Below are 27,769 nucleotides of genomic sequence, written 5' to 3' on the forward strand. Positions count from 1 at the left end.
ATAAATCTTAAGCAGAAAAATGCACAGGAGGTGATTCAACAAGTGGCATGCTGCGTGATGTGTTAATTGTCCCACTAACAAATGCCCAAACTCCAAGCAAAGATGAATGAATGGACAGAGAGACAGAAAGATGTGAAAGGATATACAGCACTTACCTAGCATCCCATCCCCTCCTGTCTTTAATGCCTGAGTTGTGCCTGGAACAGTTTTGGAAGAATCCAAGTGACCTTTGTTATCAAGAATGTCCAATGTTTCCCCGTTGGTGGCTACATCAGAGTCTGGAATTATTCCATGTTTCTGTGGAGAAGCAAAAGCAATGCTTTAGAGCCTGTTGCTCAGAAAGAGGAGGCTTGTTCAAGTGTTCTTGTCCTTGATATTCTGAATAAACAATTGCTTCAATCGTTCCATTAAACATGGCTGGAAGTCAGAAAAGAGCACATTACAGTTCTCAGTTTAGCCATTATGATAGAAAGCATGTGATCGCTGCTCTTTTTTTTTTTTTTTTTAAACATAAATCTGCTGTGTAAAATGTTCCTCAGAGAAGTATCTCCTACAAAAGCAACTACTTAGTACTATAGTCTACACTAAGAGCTCACAGTCAATATTAAGAGGAAGGACGTTATATAGAAAATTCCTGAAATGGGAATTTATAGGCAACATGAAAATAAGAGTTCTAGCTACTGAGCTAGATTCAAATTTTCTGCAAAAATGTACAGGAGGAAAAGGTCAGCAGTTGAATTGAAGTTTCTTTTATTCCTCTTGCATACCTTCAGTTGCTCCTTCAGCACAACCACTTCATCTCTAAGGTCATCCCGCTCACTCCTTATGGAATCAAAGAAATCTTTCTGCCTCTCTAACGCCTGAGTTCCCAACACAGACAGAGGGCGAGAAGATGTGAAGAAAGGAAAGGAGACAAGTAAAGACCATGAAAAGCAAGTGTAAACAAGAATGAGTTGATTCAGATATTCAGAGATTGATGGAAGTAGCATGTATGAAAAAGGTAAAGTTTAAAGATTAAAGGACCTAGTTTACACACACAGAGATAAACTTCAAATCCAAGAAAGTCACAGTTATTCAATATCCAGGAATTTCTACTAAAGACATTCAGAGCCCAATTCTTCATTAGGGATCCTTCAAATGAGGATCCACATTTCATTCTTATCTGCTAGACAAGTTAATTCATACCCATATTCCTTCAACACCCACACTGAAGACAGAGTGCCATTCCCATGTGTTAACAGAAGGGCATTGAAAGCAGGCCCAGCAGATTTTAATAGTCTTTTTACTCCATGGGTTACCATCACTGGTGCAGTACACTTCAATTAATTTGAATGCTGCTATTAAGTCATCTTTAGGCTGGGATGTACCATGTGCAAATGCACACTTTGTTACTAAACTCCCCCAGTATTTCTATGTAAGTACAAATAGAACAGTAACAAAATTTGGACAATTTTAAGTTTCAAGTTGTTACAAGTTATTGGACATCAAAAGGACAGGCAAGTTGCCAGATCTCTTTCTCCTCCTATATTCAGAAAGTCTTTCAGTGCTCGCTGCCAGAAAAGGAAGCCACGCTTTTCTTTAAGAGTGGGTTTCCATTTGGCTTGGATAGGGGGTGGTGGGAAGGGATGAGAGGCAAGGGTTAGGGACTTAAGAGACTTTCATCCCAATAGCTCATAAATAGCTCTGTTACTCCTATATCACACTCCAGTTTTTGCTCAGTCTGCAGATTAAATCTGAATAAGCAAAAAATCAGTGCTGATGCAATTGCATTATAAATATCTTTTCCTTTCTCAATACAGCAAATACAAATGGTGCACCACAGCAAATAAATTACCCCAGGTTTTGAAATCAGACCAGCTGCTAAATTTTTTCTTGGATTTTATGATACTGGCCAAAGACAAAATTTGCTATTTGCTAGTTCACTGGTAATATAGTAAGACAGCCACACCAAGCAAAGTCACTACGGAGGATTTTGTTAATGAAGTTTTGCACAAGCAGGATCAGCTGGAGAACGACAGTGCCACTCTGAACATATTTCAGGAGTTGACAGTCCTACCCCTATTTTTTTGTCTTTCCACTCTATTGTCTCCTGAAGATCAGAAATTTCCCTGACATAGCTCTGCTGTTTCTGTTGCAGCTGTTGGATTTCCTGAGAAACAGGAGCAAAACAAGAAGACAGAAAGCAGGTAACAGGTTAACAAAGAAGGTTAAGATCGCAGTGATGCCAAAGAATGAAAAGTCAGGTGCTAAAGTAAAAATGTATTTACATGCACAGTTTCACAGTTTCTGACATCTCAACTAAACCTACACTCCTGAAGACAATTGTACTATCCGCAAGGTGGTTAAAACAAGTTGGACAGTTCCACAAGTTTCCTCTGCATCTCCACAAACAGCCATCTGAAACACAGCTTATTTCGTATTACATACAAGGCAAAAAAAGAAGTCCACTTTCAGATAATACTTACGAAAGTACTATTTCTATTAGTCAGCTCTGAACCTGTTTGGCCTGAAACACTAGTATTTCAGCAGGTGAGAAACCTGAGAAGGGAATAAAATTCTCCATGCCTCACCTTCTACGCTCCTACTGCTAACTGGGAACATACCAATCAAAGAAGCCATTAAAAAAAAAGTTACTTACTGCAAGCATTTCTTCTCTTTGCTTCAAAGCCTCTTTGATTTCCATGAACTGAAACTGCAATATGCTATGAGCATGCTTCTCCCTCTCAAATTCCTATGAATAATGAAACATTCATGAGATTTTTATTGATCAAAAATAGCATCCCGTGAAAAAATGAGAAAAATAAGCCCAACCACAAAGAAAATGCTTACTGCAATGCAATTCTTGAATATTCCTCTAATCACAATCCCACAATTTTTATCTTATTTGTCCTTTTTCCAAGAAACTATTATTCCATCAAATATAGAAGCGACAGACATCATTTAGCCAGTTTAATAAATTGAGCAGCACACTGGCAGTGACTAGCTTTTACACTCAAGTCCTACAGACTTCACAGATGAATGGATGGGAATTTAACCCACTCCTTCCACATAGCCCTGTACTAAAAGTTAGCTAGACACTATGGATTTTTAGAAAAACAAACAAACCAAAACAAACAAAACCCCAGCACACTGTATCTTCCAGGAACTAGGTGTTTTGAAGTACTCTACAGTGAAATGCTCCATGCTAAAGCAAAGTTCTGAAAAGCTAACACAAGCCATAGCTTTATTATTTAATACCGTCACTAGCTGTCAGATGCTGAATTAATGTAAAACTTAATTCAGCTCTCAACCAAGTAGCTGCCTTAACTATATAAACTGCACAGGCCTTCTGAAGAGGGCTTTGCGTGTAAAAATGCTCCAGAAGTCACAATGAACAAACCCTCTGAATTCACTTTAAATATGGAATATAAAATGACCTGTGATAATAGCAGCATAGCTTTACCATACAAAAGATTTCTTCACTTTCTCAGAAATTGCTTAAGACAGAAATTTAGGGAAGATTCCCATTTGTATGATTACAAGCACATAAAATGCTGCTATCCACTTGCTTTAACAGTAACTAAACCAATAACTTATTTAAAATTTTGAATAGTAATTTGGTTGCCTCCTCCCAAAGATCTCTGGCACACTCCAAAAAACTTTCACTGTAAAGTAACATGCCATAGCTATAAACATACTTTACTTTTTTCTTCATATTGTCGTCTGGATTCTGCCAGCTGTTCTTCTAACTCTAAGAGTGCATCCTTCAGGGTATCTACTTGGTACATGAAATTTGTTTTTTCATTGTCTAGTTGAGCATTTGACACCATAGCCTTTTTATATTTCTCTTCAACTTCAGCTAGAGAGTCCTGCAAGGAATAAGCAACCACAGTCAAGAGTCATTTATAAATGACACTTTGCCAACCAAGACCTTCAACAAGAAAATTAAATACTAAACCACAAACACGCTCAGTACTCCTAGGGAAACCAGTGCTAATCATGAGCTAAAGAGGCTCACCAACTGTTCCAAGGTGCGGATAACCTCCTCTGTGTTCCCACCAGACCTCTGTTTACAAGCAAGGAGCCTTACCTCAGGACAGATAAAATGTTTCCTGTTCTCTGCTGTTTCAGCTTCTGCCTTCTCAGAGTTTTCTTCCTTCTCCCTCCCCCTGGCTGCCCCTGTACATTGGCAGCTTAAAGTAGCTGCTGAAGATGACAAGTTGGATTTTTTTTTTTTTTTAAAGGTAAACTGGCCTTGATTTAAGACAATTTCAGATGATCTTAGGCCTTAAATGAAGGCACTTTAACAGCCAATTCACACAAATTTCAGGGATCTTTGCAGTGTGGGAACCACTAAATATACTGACTCAGGAGTTAGGATTCACTGTGAAAGAGCTGCAGCTTTTGTGACCTTTATGTATCATCTTTCATTAGGTTTCCTGTATCACATCCCTTCTTTGCAAATTTACCCTGTAAGATACAATTCCCAGAGTCTTGAAAACCCCTCCTATCAACTTGACTTGAATCTAAAATACTGATTTATAATAACAAATGATGGCAAAATAAAGATCGGGATCATTTTCTGTGTTGTGCAGTCAAACATTGTACTATTTGATTTTAATACAGAAATAAGAGCATTACATAAACAAAACAGTGCAAATACGCAAACAAGGAGGACACCCATGTCAACACTTTAGTTTACAGGTCAAGCAATTTCTCTTGGAACTTAAGTAATTCTAGTAATTACATCTAAAGCACAGGTGAATTTCATATACTTCCTTTTTCATTCAATAAATGTAACTGGGGATGACAGTGGTGAGATGATGACAAAATTAAGTCTGAATCAGTTTAGCTTACATTTCTGTTTACAAATAAAATAATTTGTCTTTAAGGACATGAATTTGTACAGTTCCAAAAAAAAAAAAAAAAGTGGGTTTGGTGCACTTTACAGACCAAGGATGAGAAATACCATGTGCAGGAAAGCCACCCGGATTTGGAAAGTTGTAGGATCAAACCTCAGAAATTGGCTGGAAAGGAAGTATATGAAAGTAAGAAGTTAAGGTAGTTGCTGCAACACTCCTTGAACGTGCTGTTTTTGTTTTCTTAGCATCAAGCAGCGCAGCTTAGGTCCAAATCATTACAAAAGGCAGTCTAAAGGACAAAAATTGAAAAATTACGTACATTTTTTAAAGTAGTGTGATTGCTTTGCTACACCTGCTACACAGTGATCAGTGAAAAAAAACAGTTAGGTTTTACAGAAAAAGGGCCAAACTACTCTTTTTCCATTGACAAGTCACTTAAGATGGCAGCATCTTGGCCTGTCACAGCATTTGAGCCAACGACACAGTCAGCAATTAAAGCTGATAAAAGTTGCATTATATGCCTGGATGTCTACATATATATTTGCAAGACTGCCTTTTCCAAAAAATGCAGCTCATGTTGCTGCTCACTTATGAGATGGCTGTACATGGATGCACAATTTAGTTGTGCACCAAAATCCATTTATGCCTTTGTGGAAGTGGTAAGCGCCAACCTGGTGTGAGTATCCATTCTTCACACAACAAGCTTTGTTAGATGAAGTTTTGGTACATGATTTGTTTAAGGGTGTCTTCTGCGATCTAAATATGAAACCAAAATTATAGTCACCGCCTCACATGCATGACCTTCCAAAGGCATGCTGGACCTTATCAAAACAAAAATCATAGAAGCTTTTAAACTCTGACTTTTCCTAGCACTGTAGGACATGAGTTAATCTTCCAATATTGGGAGGCTTTATGGATTAGGAAGCTATAAAAAAAAACCCCAAAAACAACAAACCCAAACTAATAATTTTAATTTGCTAGCAAAGTGATTACCTTCTCAAAACAGCAAAGACAACACTCAGCAGTAATTAGCAGCTTTTCAGTTAACATTTGGAAGCATTTCTCACCACAATCAGGGGCAGAACAGATACTTTTCCAGTTAATGAAACAGTTTTCACAGAATTCCCAACCCTTCCCAGAGGAAAGCATGCAAGGTCAGTTCTAGGTCTCACACCAACTCTCTGAATGTTTAGCTGGTGTTAATGATCACTCCCAGTCTGCAGTAAACCAGTACCTTCAGTTCTTTCAGTCCCTGCATGTATTTGCCTTCTACATCCTGAATCTGGTCCTTTAACTCATAGATATCCTGAGGAAAACGGTGAGAAAAGTGAATGGTGCCACTGAAACTAACAGGCAGAAGCACAGCTGAGAAGGAAAAGCAGGTATCCAGAGTTCTAATTTAAATATTTCTACCAAACAGGTTAATGGGTCTGATCCTAACCTGAGCATTACTGGACAATGAAATTTCTTGGTTATAAGTTTATGCTAATTCTGCTCTTCCTGACTGGAAAAAATGAAATCTTCACTGTTAAGGACAAGATGCAGACCCAGCTTCAAAGACTCCAACAATTACACACCCCAGCAACACAGCCCTTCTCTATCCTTTTCACTGATTATCACGCTCTTTGAGGAATTCTTGTATTAAGGGTAAGGGCTGCCAAAGTCAGTCTGCAATACAGGTTATACTACAGAGATGTAGGAAAAATTGTATGAAAACCATCTGTCACACTAAATTCAACTATAAGTCCTACTTCACAGTCTCTCTCCTCTTTTGTCCCTTGTCCCCAGCAAATGGCTATCTTTCAGTTGTTTTACAGTGCTGAAACTGGGACAGACCTGCTTGTATCTGAGGTCCTAATACAAATTCCACATGTTTTAATAGGCAATAATTTCAGAAGAGTTGCAAGCTGTACGCATGAGAGTTCACAGAATTCAGATTCCCCATTTTAAAATAGTCTTCAGAATGAAGCATTAAAAAACAAGATGACAAAAAACAGTTTAGCCGTGGACCACCCAGACTAGCACACAGTGATATGAACGCTGGATTCCGTATCAATTTGCCATTCAGATGAGTCTAATGTCATGGAATCACGAATTAGACTACAAAATAAACCCCTCTCCCCAAATGAGCATCCAGTAAATGCAGTGCTTCCTGCATTACTTCAATCTTCCTATCAGTGTGATACATTGAGTCCATTTCCTGTTTCCTTAGGTTAGGATGAGATCGTCTATTATGATCAGTCTGTTCTGATATCATATGCTGTAGGACTTTATCCAACTATTCCTGCAATACATACTAGCTTCCCAGCAGCATCTCTCTAATAAAGCTATTCACTTTTCATTCACAGCATACAGTTCATTTTGTCAGAACTGCCAGGAGGGGGAGACAAGACAGGTTTTTTTTTTTTGGAAAGAAGTATAAGGGTGTTTAATAATTTATGTTGGTTTTAAGGATTTCTTACCTTTATTTCTCTAATAGATGCCTCTGTATCGGCTGAGATGGATGTGTCCCCACTGCCTCTTCGCGATGAAGTCCCACCCAGAGAAGCCAAGGTAGCTGCTGATAAGCTTGAGACAGTACGTGCTCCCTACAATCACACACAGTAAAAAATGGTTGTAACTTTTCTCTCCAGATATATTGTGGACTTGTAGTTTGTTGCTGTTGGTTTGTTTAATGCATGTGTTACACCAACCCGTGCACTTCTAAAATATGTAGATTTTATTAAAATGTAACTTTGTAACAAGAAAAATCAAAAGACCAAGACTTAACAAGGAAAACTAATGAGAAAAGGCAGATCAGATATACTTAAACACTACTGTAATAAGAGTTTGCCTGACTTGGCTTCTAACTCTAATTCTTAATTAGACAAAGTCTTTAGGGGCTAGCATCATCTTGCCAGGTATTTTCAGAAGGTATAGTAATACATTTTGTGGATACCTCTGACTACCTCTCAAGCCCCTTTCCTTTTATGGGTATTTATTACCCTGCTGCAGTAGACACATTAAGTGTTTTACTGAAGTGAGGGTTCTGCATTAAGCCATTTTCCCACTACTGCAGTATCCTCCTTTTTTTTTTTTTTTTTTTTTTTTGTTAAAGGTTATTTATTCTTACATAATCCCATAATTAAAATCTAATAAACAGTGGTCATGTGGCTTAGCCTAGAGCAATTTCAGCTGGCTGCTGCTGAAGATCAACCACTTAACATCTGAATGACTAGATGTTGAAAAGTTCATCTTCAAAAATGTAGTAGAAGGCTTCAACAACTCAAATTTTTTCCCCACAATGGATTTTATAGATTTCTGTACACTCACTGCAAGTTCTACCTATCAAAAAGAACATGAAGAAAGCACTACTGTCAAAATAATTCATAAGATCCTTCTTACCTTCTCAAAGTCTTTTTCTGGCCTTTCTTCAATCTGTAAAACAAAGATTTAGAAGAAATCGTTCATATAATCAATAAAGGACATGAGAAAGGCAGTAAGATATCAGAAAGTGAATTCTTAAATCTGTAAGAGTTTTCAATAGCAATTTCTATCCACTCAAAAATCAGCCAGGTCACTCAGAACAGCAGTGTCTTGCCTGGTATCTCAGGGCACAAGGCTGGACAATTCACCTTAAATTTCTAAGCAGTATGTAATTAAGCGGAATATACTTACTGATAAAGAACTATTTAGTCTATTAAATAAGACAGACAAATACTTTTTTTCCACATTCTAGATCGCAATGTTTCAAACATTAAGATGGCATGTGATATGAGTTAACAATACAAGAATACAAAGACCTACACGGGTGTGAACTCAAAGCCCCAGAGGTCTCTCCCCAGACATAAAAATAGCTGTATGCAACTGGTGCGCTGCCATATGCAGCTATTCCTATTTACTCTAGAACGGTTTAAAAATATGCCTCAAATGAACACACAATAGCAATTTACTTAAGTAGAGAGGCAAAGTTTTTTAACTGAAAGACCACTAGATCTCCAGACCAAGCGAGCTTCTTGAAGTGACATTTTTTTATGGACCTTAACTAAAAAAAGACTACCTCTGAAAGCTGCCAGCACATCCTTCCCCATTCCAAAAAGCAAGGTACTAAGTTAGACCTGAAGGACTGTATTGTCTGCACCACTGCCAGAAGAATGAAAATAAGAAAAATCTAAAGCTTAAGACCTCTGATAAGTCTAAATAAACAGCACTCTTATCGTTTCAGTACTTTACTGGAATTTACTAATTCAGAAGTGAGATCCTGCACAGAGCCAAAGTAGCATTTAGGAGTACAGAAAATTACCATGGATACAGACAGCTTAAATGATTCAAAGGAAGTTACGGAGCAAAACCCACATACAAACTGAGCAGATTTATTTTTCCTTGATGGCAACCACCCTATCAACTTTTTCCTGCTCTGAAACCAAAGAAAATATACAAGTTCCCAAGAGCAGAAATTAAAAATCAAGTATTTTGCCATTATTCACTTCGCTATTTTGGGAAGAAAAAAACCCCTGTGTTTCACAACAGATTCTTTTTATAAGTATATCCATCTAAAACAGAACTAAGTGTAAAAAGGACTGAATGAAATTAAAAGTTCAGCAGAACTCATAGTCCAAAACATGTCAACCTCTTCTGGGAACATTCAGTGCCACAGTCAAGACTGTTTCCCAAAAGACTTCTAGAAAATTAATGGCTTCCCCAGATCAAGAGCCTAAAAGCCAAACAGAACAGTGTTTTTGAAATGACAAGTAAAATCAGGATAGATCTGATTCAGGGGAAGGCAGGGGATAGTTGAGGTTAAGCTGTTAAATTTCATTGAAAACACACTCAAAAACTACCTATCTTTCCAATCAGTTCACTTTTTTTTTCCTTTGAATTATATAGAGCAATATGTGGATGATCCCACTCATTATTTTTCATATTATCTATAGTACCCTATTTAAAAAAAAACCAAAACAAACCAGAACTGAGAGGTATCTATTACAAATCAGCTTTTTACACTGACAGCACATATCATGAAATCTCTATGATTAGATTAAGAAAATTTAAGACTTAGGCTTCAAAGTAAAATAAGCCAGTCTTAATGGCTTAACTAGATAGAAACTTTGCAAAGATACTGAATACACAAAGTACGGGGAAGGGGGGGGGGAAATCTCTGAATATGGATGCAATAAGAGGTGGTCACTAATGAAGACAGTTCAGACCCAATAAACAACAAAGACTGACTTCTGCAAACAGGCTATTACTGTCATGGCAGACAGCTCCAAGTACTGGATTTGGCAGACTTCTTGCCCAGCCAAACACTGTGTTGTTGTTTATTAAGACAGTTGTGGCAGTGTAAATACTGGCATGTTACCAAAGCTTAGTGTATACACGCACACAGAGGAACAAATGCACTTCCAGAAATTTATACAGAGTTTATATAGAGCCTTTTGTGAAGTCTACCTCAGGGGTTCAGGGCACAACTCAAAATATTGTTTTCTTCAAGCCATTTGCAGAATGTCCAGTATTTTCTCAAAGAATGTGCAATCTCAGGTTTTGTTAAGATAACGAAGGGATTAAATATTGATATGAAATTTTAATGATGCATCACAAGTCAAATAAAAGCTTCCATTTGCAAAGGGGAGAATGTGGAAGACAGTGTGGTAAGAGATATGCATAGGGTGGACATTTCTACTCAGAGTACTTGTAACCAACCATGCCTGTGAAGCTTGCTATATACACGTATTGCAAAATAATCTTTAACAATTCTCTAAGGCTGCATAATCTTTAATTAAAGCCATTAATTAACTTCTAAAATTGACATGATTTAAAAAAAAAAAAAACAACACAAAACCCCCCCCAAAATTCAAAATCAAATAAAACAAAGCCACAAAACCTGAGGAGGTTTCATTTCCTAGTCATCCATCCATTTGGTGCCATGAATGGAACATTCAGGGCATTTTCTCCTCAAAACCAGTAATTACTGATTTATTTAAATATTAACATTTAAAAATGTAATGTTTAGAGAAAAGTCAGTTCCTCATTCTAGTATAGTATCCTGTCATTACAAAGACGCCTCCTGCTACACACCACTTTTCTAAGCAAAAAGTCAGTCTGAAACAAGCTGCATGTCATTTTATGGTTATGTGGCAGTGATACACTAAATGCTGTAGAAAGATGGGAGTCTATTTTAGATTAATATAGTACAGTTTTCATTCTGGTAATCTTTAGATTAACGGTATCACTCCTTAAGATAAATCATGCTTTCCAACAGCAGTCAGCCACCAGAGGGAACTCCAGGTTTTCAGCCTTCACTGAGCCCCTGACAAGCCCTTTGGCATTTGATCCAGTAAGAAATCAAACAGAGAAAGGTCAGGAAAAATATGTTTATTTTTATTTGAAGCTGCACAAAGTTCTTTCTTGCCCAAAATACTTACCTTCTGTATTATCATTCAATAAAGAATACTGTAATGAATAAACAGACTGAGAACAACCTCTCTACCTTCACTGTACTAAACTCAGCATAGGCCTTCATGCAAATATAGTGGTTTGGAGACTTTTCCACATACAAATATAAAGCACTAACAGAATACTTGCTAGAAGAGGACATCTAAAGAGGAATCCACCTAATGATACCAGACCTTTAATTTATAACTGTACCATTTTTCATTTCTACAAGGGTATGGGTCTGTCTCTAATCACAGATTACCTTCCTCTTGACCAACAATTTGGGCAATTTGTACTTTAATGCGTAAATAAGCAGGAAAAGGAAGTAATTTTCCACGAAACTCCAGCACACATATCTTTGTTTTGGCAAAATAAGTACAATGGGATCAAAGTTCAATCTCTTCTGACAGTGATTTAGGAATAAATCTAGAGCCATGTTACAAAAATGTCAGCAATATCAGAGGCTTACCGCAGCTGGAAACTTAACAAGAGCAAAATCATCCAACAAAGTCTATATATGGATATACTGCCTATTTTTCATAGACAATAAAAATATTTTAATATGATGCTTGAAAAAGTATTTCTCTCTACTCCACAGTCAGCTAGCAGGTTAACCCTTGAAGCTCTTTGCCACCAGTGAGTGTTCAGGCCAAAATCAGAGCCCTCGCAGCACTATCACAGTGCATCCAACAACTCTCCAACACCTACTGAGAAGACTGGGGGCCCTGGGACAGTAAAGTACAGCCCAGCTGCAAGTAAAGAGATCTTTACATCAATGGAAGAATCAGGACTAAGGCACAATCTCCAGCTTTCAGCCTCCTAAACAAGGCTAGAGAAATCTGAAACGCATGCTGTTGGGTGGTGCCGCAGACCATGCTCAGGTATGAGAACTTCAGTGCGTTCAGTATGTGGCTGTCACTGCTCAGCTCCATCTAAGATCTTTAACTTAGATCAACTTCCTCATAAAAGCAAGGGGCTTTTTTTGGTGACAAATCAAATTAAGATCATTTCCTGCTCTTAAAGTAGTACAGCACCGTTTGAAATGGAAATGTGGCTCACAATAGGCAGTGCTGAACACAGGATGGTATCTACAAAAACTGGAACTAAAAAAAAAAAAAAGTACTGCAGTCAATATAACCCCTCTTACAATCCCCATCTTACCAGTATGATCAGCTGGGCTGGGGCAAGAAGTAACACGGAGAGTTTCTGCGTATTTTTCCAGTGAGAGCCACCTTAACACTAGCAATTAGCAACAAGCTTTTAGAAGTCAGCAGGGGAAAACTGCTGCTGAACTTTGTCAGGTCTAAAGTGGATTTGTCAGAAGTATCCTCACTCAGGAATGAGTGTTATGCCAAACGTCATTGCTTAAACAAACTTATCAGTCTCTGAAACGCAAGTTAGCACTGCAGCAAATCCTCAGTCCGGAGGGGCCAGAAGCACACCCAGATTGTCAGTGGCTGGGCTAGGATTCAAGCCTACTGTAAATCTTTAAGCATAGAGAAGGCAAAGCCTGAACACACTGATAACTGCTTCCCTGAAAGTTAAGTCTGTTACTGTCTTCATTTTATTTCCAGTGAGAACATAATAAGCTTCTTCAAATTAAAGAAAAGCTATTCTCAACTGTGCATTGATGTACGACCTGAGGACTGCACACTTGCTAAGTGACACTTGCATTTTCAGACTTGTGCTTTGTACGATCATGCTGCTGTGGGCACCACCTGGCCAGGCTGCATGCCTGTGCCCACCATCTGAAACCCCGCAGGAAGAAAGACAGTTAACACAAAAGATCATCATCTTACAGTAGCAAAATGTGCCCTCTCCTATTATTTTGCCTTCCTTTGCTCAGAAAGTCTCCAGATAAATACTGTTACATTCTGAGTCTATTTCAAATGCATAAGTAGTTGCTTTTCATTAGCAGTTTATTAATTTTTTTTTAATTCCAACAATTCATATTAAAAAGCCCATCTTGGCCAAAACATGCCACCAGCTCAGGCACAAGATTTACCTCCCTCTGTATAGATGGGCCTGATGTTTGCTCTCAGTAGTCTTAAGATCTGTTCTTAATACTGAGTATAAGACTTTAATATTAAATGACATTTTTGCATATCTGCAGTAACTGCAAGGGCAGCAGACAGTAACTACTAGTAGGAATAATGGGAAAAACATTAAAAAAAATAAAGAAACGGTAAACCATGCAAATGTAATGAATTATTAAAAATACATACAAAGACAAATAAATATTCACATACTATGTTTAAGTATCTTCCTTGCTTTTACTGTATTAAACGGATGAAAACACAAATGAGAACATAACCTGGCAAAACTGTGCGCAGCAGGAAAACTACTCTCGCTTTTTGCTCATTGTTTAATGAGCAGAGATAGAAGGGGAAACAAAATTCTGAGAAAAAATTTAAAGGCTGCAATGACAAGATACTGTATGCTTTAATTTAGAAGTTAAATCGAATCCTCCATTCTCAATATATAATTTCTCAGTATAATTAGTTAGGTTTGGGAACAGTTCCGTTTTCATTTTCTGCCTAATCATGCCCATAATCATAAGAAAATCATATTTGACTTCAGTATTAAGCACTCATGATTACAGTACGTGGATTTTGTAAACTATCACACTCTCAAGTGACATAAGCATGCTGGAAAGTCAGATTTTCAACCCAACATATATTCCCCTTTCCTTCCTCCTCCACCAGCCATTTAAAAAGTGAACTTGGAATCAAATCCTTATGTGTGGAAATGCCAGAAGATATATAAAGAAGAATCAAGAAAGCCTATGGCTCAGTACCTTAAGGCAGGGAATATCTCAAGTTTTGTGGGCTAGCAATATTAAACCAGTTCTAATGTAGACTACTCATATAAATAAAAACAATCACTTTTTTCCTCTCATAAGCTATCACCACCATCCAAGGAGATCTTTATTCTTCCTTTAGGAAGTCCATGCAAATGACGTTCCAGGACTGTACAAGTGGAAGCTATACACCACTGAGCCTGCTAAGAAGACAGGGCTCTGTTTCAGCATCTTTACTGCCAAGATCAAGTATGTAACTGAAAACGTTAGCAAATCACCTTCAAACCTCTGTTAGCAAAAGACAAATGACTCCTTACTGTGAGTTACAAGAAAAGGCATTGCCTGTTTGTTGCAGGGGAAAAAAAAAAAAAAAAAAAAAAAAAAAAAAAAAAATCACAAGGTGCTGCTGCATTGACCCAGTGTAGTAATTAGAACTTCTAAGAGCGATGCCACCCTGTTAATAAGGCTTGTACTACCTTGCATTAGGAGAAGCAAAGCCCCTGCAGTGATGCCTTTTAGACGCACTATGGTGTTAGTTCCCAGCTCTTCTTCAACACCATGGAAATAACAGAAACTCTTTACACCCTGCAATAAACCTCTACTTTAAATAAAAAAAGTGCCTGCTGTCTCCTTGCAGAGCAGATTCAGCTCGGCACCTCTCCAGCCTCGGTGCTGACACAGCTAACCATCTCCAGCATACAAACAGTCCAAAAAGTGTAATCTGAGAATTAAAAGACTAAAAATCCCCTAGAGCTCCCAGGAGGACCAAGCTGCATTTTGTGATTACCGTAAACAACTTGAACGAATGACTCAGACTGCATACAAAAAACACATCATGGAAACCACCATCAATGTATGGGTACGCAGTTCTTACTCTTAAAAAACTTTAATGGAATCCCTCGCTATTCTGATTATTTTTTGCTTTCAGGATAATTTAAATTCAGTTTGCAAAGCCATTTAAGAAGTATTACTAATGTAAGATATATACTGCAAAAATGCATAGCTCAGATTCAGGGACTAATTAAAATACTGATTTATTTATAGCTCACTGACTACTATACATTATCTGATGAAAACCCTTTTTTTAAAAGGAAAAAAAAAGTCAAAAAAGTGGATGTACCCTTGTCTTTAAGAAACACTAATACTTCAGAGCACATAGCTCTATTCTATCAAATCCATTTTCTTTTGCAACAGTTTATTCAGCTCTTTCTCACTTAAGAGGAGAGTTCTCGCTCGATGATCAAAAAGCTCGCCCAGTCCCTGCCTGATGGCAAGAAGTAACCCTGTGTGGAGAGTTCAGGCACCTTTCACCACTGGGATGCAGACCTACTGCACATTTCTAACCACAGGAGAAAAACCCCAAAGAGCACAGGTTTTCAGACCACAGGCTACATCTAAAGGAGGAACCAGCATACTGGGGGACATGAGATACAAAGCAATTCCTTACTGCAGACTATGTCTGTTTACTGAAGAGGAAACACTCCAAATGTTCACGTTACAGTTTACCATGTTGCATGCTGTGGTAGCTTCTTTGACTACACAGATATTCCCTCTTAATTAGTCCTTAAGGCAACATATAGAGCATTTAAATTTCAACTCCTCAGCAAAGCAATAAAGGCAACAGGATGTTATGACTAGAGAAGCACATTGTGCATGTTTATGATACCACTCGCCTCATCACTTCATATCTTAGGGATGTGGTAGGTAGTACATGACAAGTCCCAGAAGAATGAGCCCATTAAAACTTCTCTAGGAGGAATGCCTCCATGAAGCAAAGCCAGTTTACTGAAACTCAAGTGCAACACTTCAAAGCTCACTTTCCATGGAAGATTAATTTTGTTATAGACTAGTTTACTGTAAACTGCATGTTTCCTCTAAGAAACATACCACTCCACTCTGCCACCATCATTGCACTATCAGGCCTTGCTCTGAAATTAATCAGAAAAGATACAGTTGTAAACAGCTAGTGGTACAATCACAAAGAGAAAGCAGCAGTATGCCATTCAAAAAATAGAAGATGATTACTTTATATTTGTAAAAAGCAGCAAAAAAAATATCTTTTCTTGGTCAAGTACGGTCACAGGGGTTGGACAAGCCTTTAGCTTGAGCCTTGTCCAGCCATGACTATTTAGGAATTCATGATGCTAGATGTGCTGGGTGCATGTAATCCTTCTAGCACTTCACTGTGCTAACGACTCCATGGTGCCTGGTAATCTACAGTCCAGCAAATATGTTCAAATCCAGTCTCCAGATAGCCCTGCAGGTTTGCAGCAACACAACACCAAAATACTGCCCAACATAGAGAAACTAAACTACTTGAACACTGCAATAAGATTTAGGGTTTCCTGATTTTAATAATCAAAGTAGATGTGGCACTAGCAACAGCAATCCAGTCTTTTTCACAATACCCTTAAAGATGTGCTATAGGCCCAACATAGAAAAAAAAATAGTGTTGTCACTGGAGTTCAAAGTGTACTTTCTATTGTAAAAACATGTGCAACTGCATAGAAATGACTTTGGTTTTGTAATTTCTCACCTGGTTCACCCCTTCTTTGTCTTAAACATTGCCCAGAAGTTCCCATTAATACCATAAGAAAATGTCTCATGAGGGACAGTTGCATCTTTGTACAAAAAAAGACCTTGAAGAACAGAGGAATTAAACAGTTTAGGGACAAAGAAAATTAGAGGAGCTCACCACTGGACTGGCCCGAGCAGAGCTGGCTCTTGAGGATGCCCGAGATCCTGACCCAAGGTAGCAGCTGTACTCAGAAGGCTGCCGCAGGTAAACCAAGAATAGCAAGCAGAGAAAAGAGAAAAGCATTAGAACTGGGAAACGAGGAAATTTAGAGGATTACATTGGAGGTTGGTCATGAAAATGGTTACATGCAAAGGAATAGCAGTGAAAGTCAGAGAACAGACACTTCAACCGTTAATTTAAAAATTAAGGCAAGCAGTAATTCCAGTTGACAGACCAAGCAGAGTTTTAATTCCATTCTTAGAATGGCAGAATACTAAAGATTTATTTATATATCTTAAGGTAGCATTCACAAGTAAACAGCTCAGTCTCTATACAAAAGGCTCAATCCTACTACTTTTCAAGAGCTCTGAGATTCTCTGGTGAGCCGCCTTCCCATGTTTCCAACATTGTGCACGTATAAAATGAATCCATGCTCTACAGGCCAAAGCAAGAAACATCCATCTATGTGGCGATCGAAGTAAAAACTGAGACCATCTCAGAGACTCAGTATCTCTCCTGCTTTTTCAGCACCTGCAGTCCTCATCTCCTGCCAACTAAAGTACTTTAGACCTTCTTAAAAGCAAACATCTAAGCAGTGATGCAGAACATGGCTGACTTATTGCTGACAAGAACAAAGAATGTGTCTATGCTGTTTTATTTCCAGAGTTACAGTGCAGTGGAAGCAGAAAAGGGAAATGAAAGTTTAAAGCATCAGGAAAACAGAACTAAAACTTATTCTGGAAATGCATTTTAGAATTATTGCCTCTATTTTCAAAGATTTCAGAGTAGCAGCTTTGCACTCAATCTTGTATTTAGATGTACTTTATAGAAAGATACATAAGCATATATAAAAGGGAGGTTTTGATACATTGAGAACAGAGATGAATTAAAGTTTGAGGTTTACCAGACATGGTATTTTTCCTATTGCTACTACCTCAAGGCAACTGCAAATGTAGCCTCTGTAAAGGGGCATGTCAGGCTGACAAACTTCACATGCAAAAGTCATCACTGACACAAGGGCAGAGACAGTTCTGGGACAGGAACAAGAATGAGGAACTGCTCTTCTCAGCAGCTCAGACTATGCTGCTAATGACCCTTATGAATTTATTTTATAGGTACTTAAGACTGTCTCTCAGATATAAAAACACTGAATTCTAAAGAATTACCATAGTCAAAAGTACAAGATGCCTGTACTCTTGTCTTTTTCAGGTGAAGTGATGCTGGCTTCATGCATTCGAACTACTGAGCTTCATTTCAGAGATGAGAATATACAAAATGTACAACTGTATTGCACACAGTTAACAACTATTTTCAATCACAGCCACTTCAACTCCTAAATTAAAACCAAAAAGCACTGAAGTAAATATTTAGATTTTGGTTTCTTATTTAATAGTTCTAGCACACAAGCCTTGTGCCATCACTGCTGGTTTATGTTTAGCATAACAAGGATGTAGAACAAACTTGAAACACATGACAGGGAAATAGTATAAACTACTGATGAGTGCCACATTAATGCTTTATGGGACCTATTTATTCCGTAGTTGCTCTCTGTGTATTGCAGGGCAGAATATGGAAGTGAGTTCAGCCTCACCACCTGCAATCACCCGTCATCTCATCATCTAAAAACATTCCTTGGGGACAGCTACCCAAATGGCACATCATCTATATGTTAAATGAGCTAGGAGATTCAGAAGCGTTAAAGTAACCACAGATAACATGGTAAACGTGACAAAGGCATTCCCTTTAAGACAAAAACCTCATACTTCAACCCCCTCATTACTACAGGTGACTAAGCAACAGAAACTGGAAAGGCTGAGCTATACACAGGCTTCCAAATACCTGTGGCACGGGGTAGGATGGGGAGGGAGGAAGGGGAACAATCACTGGCGTTTCATTCTGTGTTCCTTGCTCAAGCCATTAACAGTGCCTGAAAGACTTGTAAACAGCATTCAGGCTTGGACCCCACTGTAAATTATTTCTCTCAAGAGAAGAAGTGTATCATATGGACCTTTGAGAGACTTCTCTCAAACAAAAGATGACAAACATCCTGTACAAAGGGCTACAACCAGCCCAGCGCAGCCTAAGTAGCAAATTCACTGAATTGCAGGCTACCACAACAGTCCAAAGGGATAAGTATCGATGAATTTTCCAAGGCAGCCAAATAAAAACAAGGCACAGTTACAAAACAAAAAGTAATGTGAAGCTTAACATCAGTAGCAGCAAGATGCACAGCTCAACCAGGTAATCAGTGTGAGTGCCAGGGGATGGAATAGCCCTTTAAAGACTAACAAGCACTTAGTAAGCATTCAAGTTTGCCTCCTTCTCCAAGCTAATAAAATTGTAACTTTCACTGTTAAATTCAGATCAATGTTTTGTCTTGAGTCTTTTTTCTGTTACAGTCTTAAGTGGAGTTTTTCCATTTGTTGGGGCTCTTTTGTTGGGTTGGTTTTTTTGATAATCAGTGAAGGAGTTCAGAGACATAAAAGCACCAGGTTTACAGAGTAGAATTTAAAAATCAAAAGAGATTGGATTTTTTTCCCCCCACAGGCAGACAGAACACCAGCAAACATACTGCCTGGCCTAAACGCCCACCACGACTGGGAGGCCCCATCTGAGAAGGGGTGAAGGCATTTATTTTCTGCCTTCTAATCTGTAAACAGAGTCGTGCAGCCTTTTTGAAAGGGAACAATTTATAGTCATTCCTCATATTGTCTCTCCCTAGAAATGATAGAGCCCTCCACTCACAGAAGCATGTATTTTGAAAACATTGTCACAAGTTGTCTGAAATACTGCTATTGAATATAAAACCAAGCAACAAAACCAAGCAAGTTATACATTCAGAAAAACCCTTTATTTCATGCTAGCAGGTAAGTGCTAATGATGTAACACTGGGGAAGAGTTGTGTTTCATTGTTGGTTTTTTTTAAACTATATTATTCTCAGTTTTCGAAAGAAGAATCCTCAGTGAGGGAAGGAACTTTATGTAACATCTTTCTAAGGCGTTTTATCTGTAAACCAAGTGCAAGGCAGAGCTGAATTCCCCTTGCTACAGGAGGGGTGAGTGCCTAGTGCCAGGCTCTGTCAGAGCTAGCCAGAGTTGGTCTGTGCAAGGCCAGGAGTTACAACAGCAGATAAATCACTACTTATTATTTCATGGCAGCTCAAGGAAATGGTGCTCATACTTCTGCCTATAGCAGCAGGCTGTGAATCTCACATAGGCCATCTTAAATGTTCCTCAGCCCAGAAAAGGCTGTATTCTGGTACACAAGGGTTACTGGAGGACAGAGACAAAACAACAGGGAAATGCAGAAAACATCTTACAGCACGAGAACTAGAGGCACTATACCGACGACTCCCACTGTAAACGCTCTCGTCATACACAGACGCCTACAATTAAAAGACAGAGTCAGAACAGGACTGGCAGACCTAGTTTCTGGTTTCAATCTGGAACATTACAAATTCACGAGGTGCAGCGCGAAGGACATAGGGGAACGAGCAGTATGTGCAAGGACAGGGACACTTCCCGTACGCAACCACAAGCAACATGCAAGTGAAGATCTAACGCAACCTGAAGTCAGTGAACTGGGAAATAGTGTAAGGCACGTGCAAAATCTGACACACACACACACACACCCCCGCCCCGAGTCCATTACATAGTCATGCAGTTCTAACTATTCTCCCGATCAATTCAACAGTTTATGTTGTCTACCAACAAAACGGTGACATCAATTCTTAAATTGTTCAAATCTGTTTAATCTTGATTTCTGGTGCAGGCAATATGGGGAGAAACACCTGACAAACTTCACTTACTAGCCAGCTTACTAAATTAATAGAAGAGGAGGAAGATACATATTTTAAGATTGGCTCCAGTTTACCATATAAACATATGGCCCAGGAAACACAGGGGAAGCAGGAAACTCTACCTTTAGGCTTCAAAAAGAAAAAGTCCGAGAAGCTCGTTTTAAAGTTTAAACAAGAACAGTAGAATTTGGTTACAAAAATTTTTAAACAGATTTTTATTAGTTGTTACACAACCAGAAAGAATTGATGTTGCCTCTCTGGCCTGCTCCTGCACATTGTAGCTAATACACCAAAATGAAGACAATCGTCTCCACCCAGAGAGAGTCCGCGGCAGCAACACAACCCCATGAGAAGTGGTTGCACAGTTCCATTGGGAATAAAAGGAAGGACCAGCAAATCCAAATCTGTACAAACAGCATTGCACACGTGCATTCAGATGGATCAGACACCAGAGTGTGAAATAAATGAACCCAACAGGAACAACAGTGGCAAGAGACAACATATGCATGGCTGAAGGTGAGTGGCTTCAGTATTTGAGCTTAGAGCATTAGTACAACAAACCCTGTAACTTCTGGCTGGCAGGGCATCACTGTACAGCAAGGAGGGCTGAGGAAGACAAGCACAAAACTTTTTTGCATAGAAAATGAAACAAACAAAAAATAAGCACCTACAGCAGAATCAACCATCCTAGAGATTTAGGATTATCAAACTACAACAGAAAAAAACCCAGCATAGAGAATATTAGTCATCTGTGCCATAAAAGCATTCAATCTCGACTCCCAAAGACTAAGAATATCAAGCAGACACATGTGCGTTTCCTACAGGAAGGGAGGTCACGACAGTATGCAAAAGCAAAACAGCATAATTTTATTTTGTTACGTTGTTATTGTCTCACACACATTTGTGTATAGCAGCCAGAAAGGGTGTTTCTCCTCACTTCAACCAAAGCCAGAAAAAGAGCTACATGCAAAGGCAGAAGTGTTTTAAGATATGCTTTTTAAGAGTTTCACACAGCTATAAGATTATCTCTTGTGTATTTTATTATTAAAAAAAAACCAAAAACAGAGAAAAGCCAAATAATTCAGGACAAAATTATGAGTACTTAAGTCAGAGCACCATAAAACAAATGACTTTGCAGTTAGTAACCCTCATTCACAAGATGCAGCAATTAAGCTGAGAGCACATACTGTATCTTGGCATCATTACATGCAAGAGATACTCCAGCAGTGGTCCCCAGCCCACAGTTTGCAGGCAACATCCTGCTGCAAGTCACCCCGCTCAAACGCAGCGGCCCCCTGGCTGGCCACCGCAAAGTGCCCGCTGATGCCCTCATGCTGAGGCCGCCAGGCAGGACAGGCTGTGCACCACTGCTCAAGCACCGCTTTGCTAGCGCCACATTGCCCGAGCTATGCCCACACACAGAGGACAATCCAACCTCCCAGGTGATTTTGAAGCTTCAGCGATTTTCTTCTAGCAGTCTGTAAACTACTTGCTTGTAATTTCATTTTATGCAGACTAGATTGTCTTAAACTCGCTAGACTGACACGGTGAGCAAAGAAGTTGCCTCAAACAGAATAGAGAACTTCAGGTAATTAAGATTTCCCTTATTTTTCCAGACCAGTCAAGGCAAAAACCAAACAAAATAACTGTAGGAAAGGGAGGAGCAGCAAAGGAAAACTAATTGTGCTCATTGTAAAACAGTTTTCCATTACTCACTACCATCTTAAAAGTTCTGGGTGTGGGTTTTGTTTTTTTTTTAACTTTTACTGAAGAGGGCTACAGAGACTCTTGACAATAGGTCCAAATTCATTCCTAAGTACAAGAGGTTGTATTATCCAAATGAAGTCAGAATAAGGCCAGGCCAGGTAAAGCCAGAGGGCAACAGACCCAATTTCCATTTTGGGAAGAAGGTTGAGATGTGGAAGCATAGCCGCTGTTGTGAAGACCCAGATCAGAGTAGTATGAAGCCTGCATTAATAACAAACAAAAACCCCCTTAAGAACTCAGCATCATAACATGAAGGGCTTTCTAAATTCCTTTAAATGGGAAGCAAAAGTAGATCAGGAGTCCAAGTGGTCACAGATACAAAAATAAGAGATAACTGCATTAAGAAAATCACATTAAAGATATAAGGATAAGGGAAAATCCTGTGCCCTTTGTAAGATAGAGATTTTTTAAAATAAGCAAATGGCCTTTCCTCTATCCCTACAGCATCTTATGCATGAAATACCAGTTTGGTTTCTTTTCCACTGAAAAGGCTTTAAACTCCCACATTCTCTCCTCCCTTCTCATTGCTATGACCCAAGATGACAGTGTGCTGTAAAGACTATGGTTTGTATGGGACTTGGAAGAAGATGGACCACGTTTCCAAAGCACATACGCAGTTTAGGCACCTGAGTTTCATCCTAGCTCTAGTTAAGCAAAGCTGTATTTTTGAACATACTTTCAGCTTCTGTAAAATGGAACAGACAACATCCATTTTACAAGATAATAGAAATGTTAGTTCCCAGGTTCAAACTCAGAATAATTGGCTGCATTGCAGCTTCAAACCTAAAAGCCCAGGCTCCTGCCTTGAAGGATTTGTTTCTTTGCATACGCAGTCTCACCGCTGCAGACAAGAGACACAATTGCCACTGCGCACCAAGCACTGGAAAAACTTTTTGGTCAGAGAGTAGGTCAGTTTCCTTCCAAATTCTTGAGGAGTTTATGCTCTATCAGCTAAGCCCACAAGAGATACAGGAGAAGGTGTCAGGACAACTCTGCCAGGAGACTGAGGGCAAAGCCAGGCAACAAAACAGTTAGGTGTGCCCATCAGGAAAAGTGAGCAGCCCAATGTCAGATATGGCAAGGCTGAACGCAAAGAAAATGTTTCTGTAAGAAATGAGACTGTCTAAATTAAACACATTTTATGCAGCTTCCTACCTAGCATCTAGCCAACCTTGTACTTTTGGTCCACTTAACTGGTTTCCCCAGGAATGGGGAGATCTTAATTCAGCTCCAAATTACTACACCTTATTTATCTAGTGTGATATGCAGTATCTCCAGTCATTCCCCCCAGCACCTGTACTGGAGTTCAGGATACCAGCTCAGCTTTTCTACTATCCTGTATTAGAATTTTTGCTGCACAGACGCTTCAACACAAAGCTGGCACGTAGGGCTTGCCAGAGTGCAGGAAAGCTGACAGCAGTAGGATATTTATAATACTGAGTGGAACTTAACTATTTTGGCTTCCAAAAGCTTCAAAAGCATGCGACAATATAATAGGAACAACTTAAGTTGTTATAAACAGCTGTTTTTAACACAGAGGGATATTTAAATTTGCAAATCAAGGTCTGTTTTCAATGCAGATTGGAAATGCATATATATGACATTATTCACTGTGGCAAAGGAATCAGAAGAAATACATACTAGGAAGACTTTGTATTTTCCTTATTTTCAGAAAAACGGCAGCCTAAAAGCACATCTAAAATGTAATAAAATGGTTCCTCTGCTGTGCCGGGGCCAGATGCAGCCCTGAGCCAAGCGGGCAGGGTACGAAGCGGTGCCGGGAAGGCGTGCTTAGCAGGGAGCACAGGCTGCTGCTGCCAGCCTGCAGGAGCGAGGGAGGAAACGCTACCTCCCCGCATCCCCACCCTCGTGAAATGAATTCTGTGCTCACGCAGCCTCTTCTAATTAGCCCTTCGACAATACACGAGTTGCAAAGGTATTTTCAAGGCCTTCTAGGCACTGTTTAGGTTTTCCCGCAGGTTCATGTGTGCTGGTGAGAATGGTTGTTCTGAAAGAGCTTCGTGCTTTCACATTTGCCATACTCCAGAGCTCTCCTTTTACAGCCTTTCTCTTAACATCCTGCTTCTCCCAGTCATTTCTTACAGGGGTCTAGGCAACCAAGATACTCTGCTTTTAGTAGTCAGCAATTACTCAGCTTTATTACAAGCCCTAACTAATCCTTGCATCATCACTATAAACTATGTAGGTGTTAACTCAATTTACAAATGAGAGAGACCTGTGGCAAATTAAAGAAACTTGCCCATTCTTGACACTGGACTTCTGTCACCGCAGGCAAACAGATCTGTGAATAAGACAACACCCACAGGTACATACTGAGAATAAATCATTGTTCATCCTCAAAAATTTAGATCGTTTTCTGCCTCGATCTTCCTAAATACCTGTAAAATAAGATTTTCACTAAAACAAAACCTGACTAAATGAACTGAGCTTGAAGAAACTATTTTCATTCCCACCTAGGGAGTTTGTAATCCACACATGGACTACCTGTGTGTAGTATGTGACATGCCTAGTATGTGGCACTATTTATTTTTAAGGAATCAACCCATGATATTTCAAGTACAGTGTACAAAGGCTGAAACTACTATTTTATCATCAGACTCATTGCTTCCTTCCTGACCTGAAGAATTCTGCCTCTTCTCTGTTTACTTGTCACTTTGGCAATCTTTACAGTTAGGTTTGAGGGTTTTTGGACAGAGTATTTCTAAAGGTGAATGCCAGTCGGACTGGCATCAACCGATTTTGGAGTTTGAGCTATTCCAGGTCACCCCCAAACTCTCATCCCCCTTCTAAATGATGACTTATCTGAACACTTAGTAATGAAAACAGCAAGGAACTAATGATGTTGCTGTAATTATGCTCTACATACACTAAACCTCCATGCTACAAACTCTAATGCCAGGATGATTTAAAATTATTTAAATGGAAACCAAACAACTTATTTTCCCTGGATTACTTTCTTACAGCTATTTTGCTCTTCCTGCAGTACTTGGAGCTCTGGAGTATGTCATTAAAGAACATCATTTGTCAGAAGCACTACATAATACAGTTCTTTGAACTTGTCAAGCAGTTCAGCAACAGTGCCAACAACAGGACATACTGTTTTCTTAACAGTTTAAGCAACAGTATTTCATTTTCTCTTACCCACATATACAAGCTAAATGCATAAAACCATATGGAAGTAACAATTTAAAATGGACATGAAATCTAAGGTCCCATTTCACTATTTATACAAGTCCCTGCTTAACTTCATGCTTACAAAGTAACTCACTGAAGTCTATCTGTGTAGCATGTATTGCTCAAACACTTAACTAAATGGAGTCTTAAAAGTAGTTTATTTTTCCCCTAAACACAGAGCTTTAGTCTGCATACCACTATATTTCTTTAGAAGTCTTGATAACATAAAATCAACAGGCTCTTTTGTCTGCCTTTGTTAAAATAAAGGCAAGGAAAAGAACCCCAAACAGTTCCCCTCCCCGCCCCCCAAAGAGGATCTGCTTGAGACAATACCTTCAACACACAAACACAGCACAAACCCCAATATTTAACAAAGCAGGACAATGAATTTCTATAATTGACACAGAACACTTGTGCTGGAACAGAAGGGAAAGAACATTGTGACCCACATACATACAATGTAGTTAATTAAGCTTTTTTTGACAAGACTATTTCTAGAAATAAAAGTATATCAATGGTAAATAGGTAAGTAGCAACACTTGCGCTGGCTGTTCACCTCTGTGGGAGTTTCCAGAAACCCTAGGATACAGTTTATAAAGGGAAAAAAAAAAAAAAGGCATTTAGTTAAGCAAACTTCAAATAAATAACACACACTTGGGGAAAAATTAAAATGAGAAGTCCATTTTACATACACAAATCTTAAGACCTGGATGAAATTCTAGATGTAGCTTGGGAGTTTCAGTGTTAGAGCACAATGTGAACACATTGCACTGGTTGGAAAACAATCATTCTGTTGTCCAGCGCATGGAAATCCTCTGTGACAGGTGATGTAGAACTATTTCTGGTCACAATTAAACTTTTACCCAATTTTGTTTACAAGTTAAGCAGTTCTGGCTTCCAAGTTCTTCTTGTACCTAATTCAGAGACTTCCCTTCCCACTCGTGGCCTAATTTTAAATTTTTTTTTTTTTTTTTTTTAAAGACAGCTTATTGCTGCACCTCCAGGTCTGACAATCTGCAAAACCCACAACATGCAAGACAGGAAAAACCTGCTATACTGCAGAAAAGAATTTGCTAATTATCTTTAATCCCATTAAACAGAGCAATAGATTTTATAGCAATATAAATCATCTACTAACCCTGCTAGATTTTCTACTCTGGGATGATCCATACACGTCTTCCTCATAACCATTGGTCTAAAAAAAAAAAAAAAAAAAAAAAAAAGAGAAAAAAAAATTTTGACACAGACCCGAAAGGGAACTTTTAGCAAAAGTCATCACTTACGAAAAGCAAAAGCAGAGACAGAACTTTTCAAAGACACACCAGAACAGGAGAAGTACAGGATTAGGTAATGATTTCAAACATGAGGACATGTAAATCTGTGTGTCTGTCAGTACTGGTGTACCAGCCCAAACTGTCAAGGATACTCCTGCTTGCCTTTTTTGACCCTTCTTTTTTTTTGCTAAGAAACTACTTTTGCTTCCCCTATTATTACTGCACTATAGCACCTGTCTCCAAGAGCTCTGTGAAGGGAACACAGGACAAAAAAGGGACACTAGGGATGAGAGACTACAATAAAATAAATTTATCACTGTAGTTATTTACACCTCTGGAAGCTAAGCAATTAAAAAGCAGCACATTGCAGAAAAAAAAAAATTATTCTAAGGTTATATTTGAGAAATTCAGTTTAGTAAATATGCAGTGTCGTATGAAATCTCTTCTTTTTAGCTTTCCCCAATTACATCAAAATTAAAGAGACAGTGACCATCTGCCACATCCCAGTATTCTGTGTGGCAGCCTGAAGATTAACAAGAGATTTTAGTCTGTTCAGCTGCCCTCCATCATGCTTAATAGCCTGCCTTGTTCTCATTGAGATGTTTTTCCTCAAAGGAGAACAAACAAACAGGCTCAGAAGGAGCATTCCACAAGCAGGGTGAGATGCTTCAAGTCCCTACAGCAGCAGGGTTGGGAATAAAATAGAATTATCACTATGATGCAGATTGGTTTCAGCCTAGAAACGTGATGTTTGAAAAAAAAGAGGATAGACCCAAAAGCCACATCAACTGATACCACTAAAAGCTCAGATTTCTCAAGCAATTCACTGTTCTGGCATCACTTCACAATGAGACCTCGTTTAACATAAAAAATGAGCGAGCACTCTGCATATTCAGGGTGGTTTTTTAGTGGAACTTTAATTACAATTTCTATTCAAATTAAAT

The 27,769-nt window shown here is 38.8% G+C and overlaps 1 protein-coding gene across 19 annotated transcripts in view; it reads right to left on the reverse strand.

Annotated features, from left to right (window-relative positions):
* The window catches only part of LRRFIP1 (LRR binding FLII interacting protein 1), a 99,763-nt gene that overhangs the window by 16,381 nt on the left and 55,613 nt on the right, over window positions 1-27,769 (reverse strand). For 9 of the 19 annotated variants that reach the window (XM_026853133.1, XM_026853130.1, XM_026853129.1 and 6 more), the window contains 11 exons: window positions 26,690-26,746; window positions 21,151-21,195; window positions 20,110-20,175; window positions 16,748-16,825; window positions 8,226-8,258; window positions 7,304-7,429; window positions 3,678-3,848; window positions 2,639-2,731; window positions 2,057-2,149; window positions 768-860; window positions 156-297 (listed from right to left, as the gene is read on the reverse strand). In XM_026853133.1, coding sequence (XP_026708934.1) covers window positions 156-297; window positions 768-860; window positions 2,057-2,149; window positions 2,639-2,731; window positions 3,678-3,848; window positions 7,304-7,429; window positions 8,226-8,258; window positions 16,748-16,825; window positions 20,110-20,175; window positions 21,151-21,195; window positions 26,690-26,746 — 997 coding nt within the window. The remainder of the gene's footprint in view (window positions 1-155; window positions 298-767; window positions 861-2,056; window positions 2,150-2,638; window positions 2,732-3,677; window positions 3,849-7,303; window positions 7,430-8,225; window positions 8,259-16,747; window positions 16,826-20,109; window positions 20,176-21,150; window positions 21,196-26,689; window positions 26,747-27,769) is intronic. The other 10 variants (XM_026853127.1, XM_026853123.1, XM_026853124.1 and 7 more) reach the window with 5 other exon arrangements.

The sequence above is a fragment of the Athene cunicularia genome (genome assembly GCF_003259725.1).
Source record: "Athene cunicularia isolate RWA chromosome 7 unlocalized genomic scaffold, athCun1 chr7_part1, whole genome shotgun sequence".
NCBI classification, from domain to species: domain Eukaryota; kingdom Metazoa; phylum Chordata; class Aves; order Strigiformes; family Strigidae; genus Athene; species Athene cunicularia.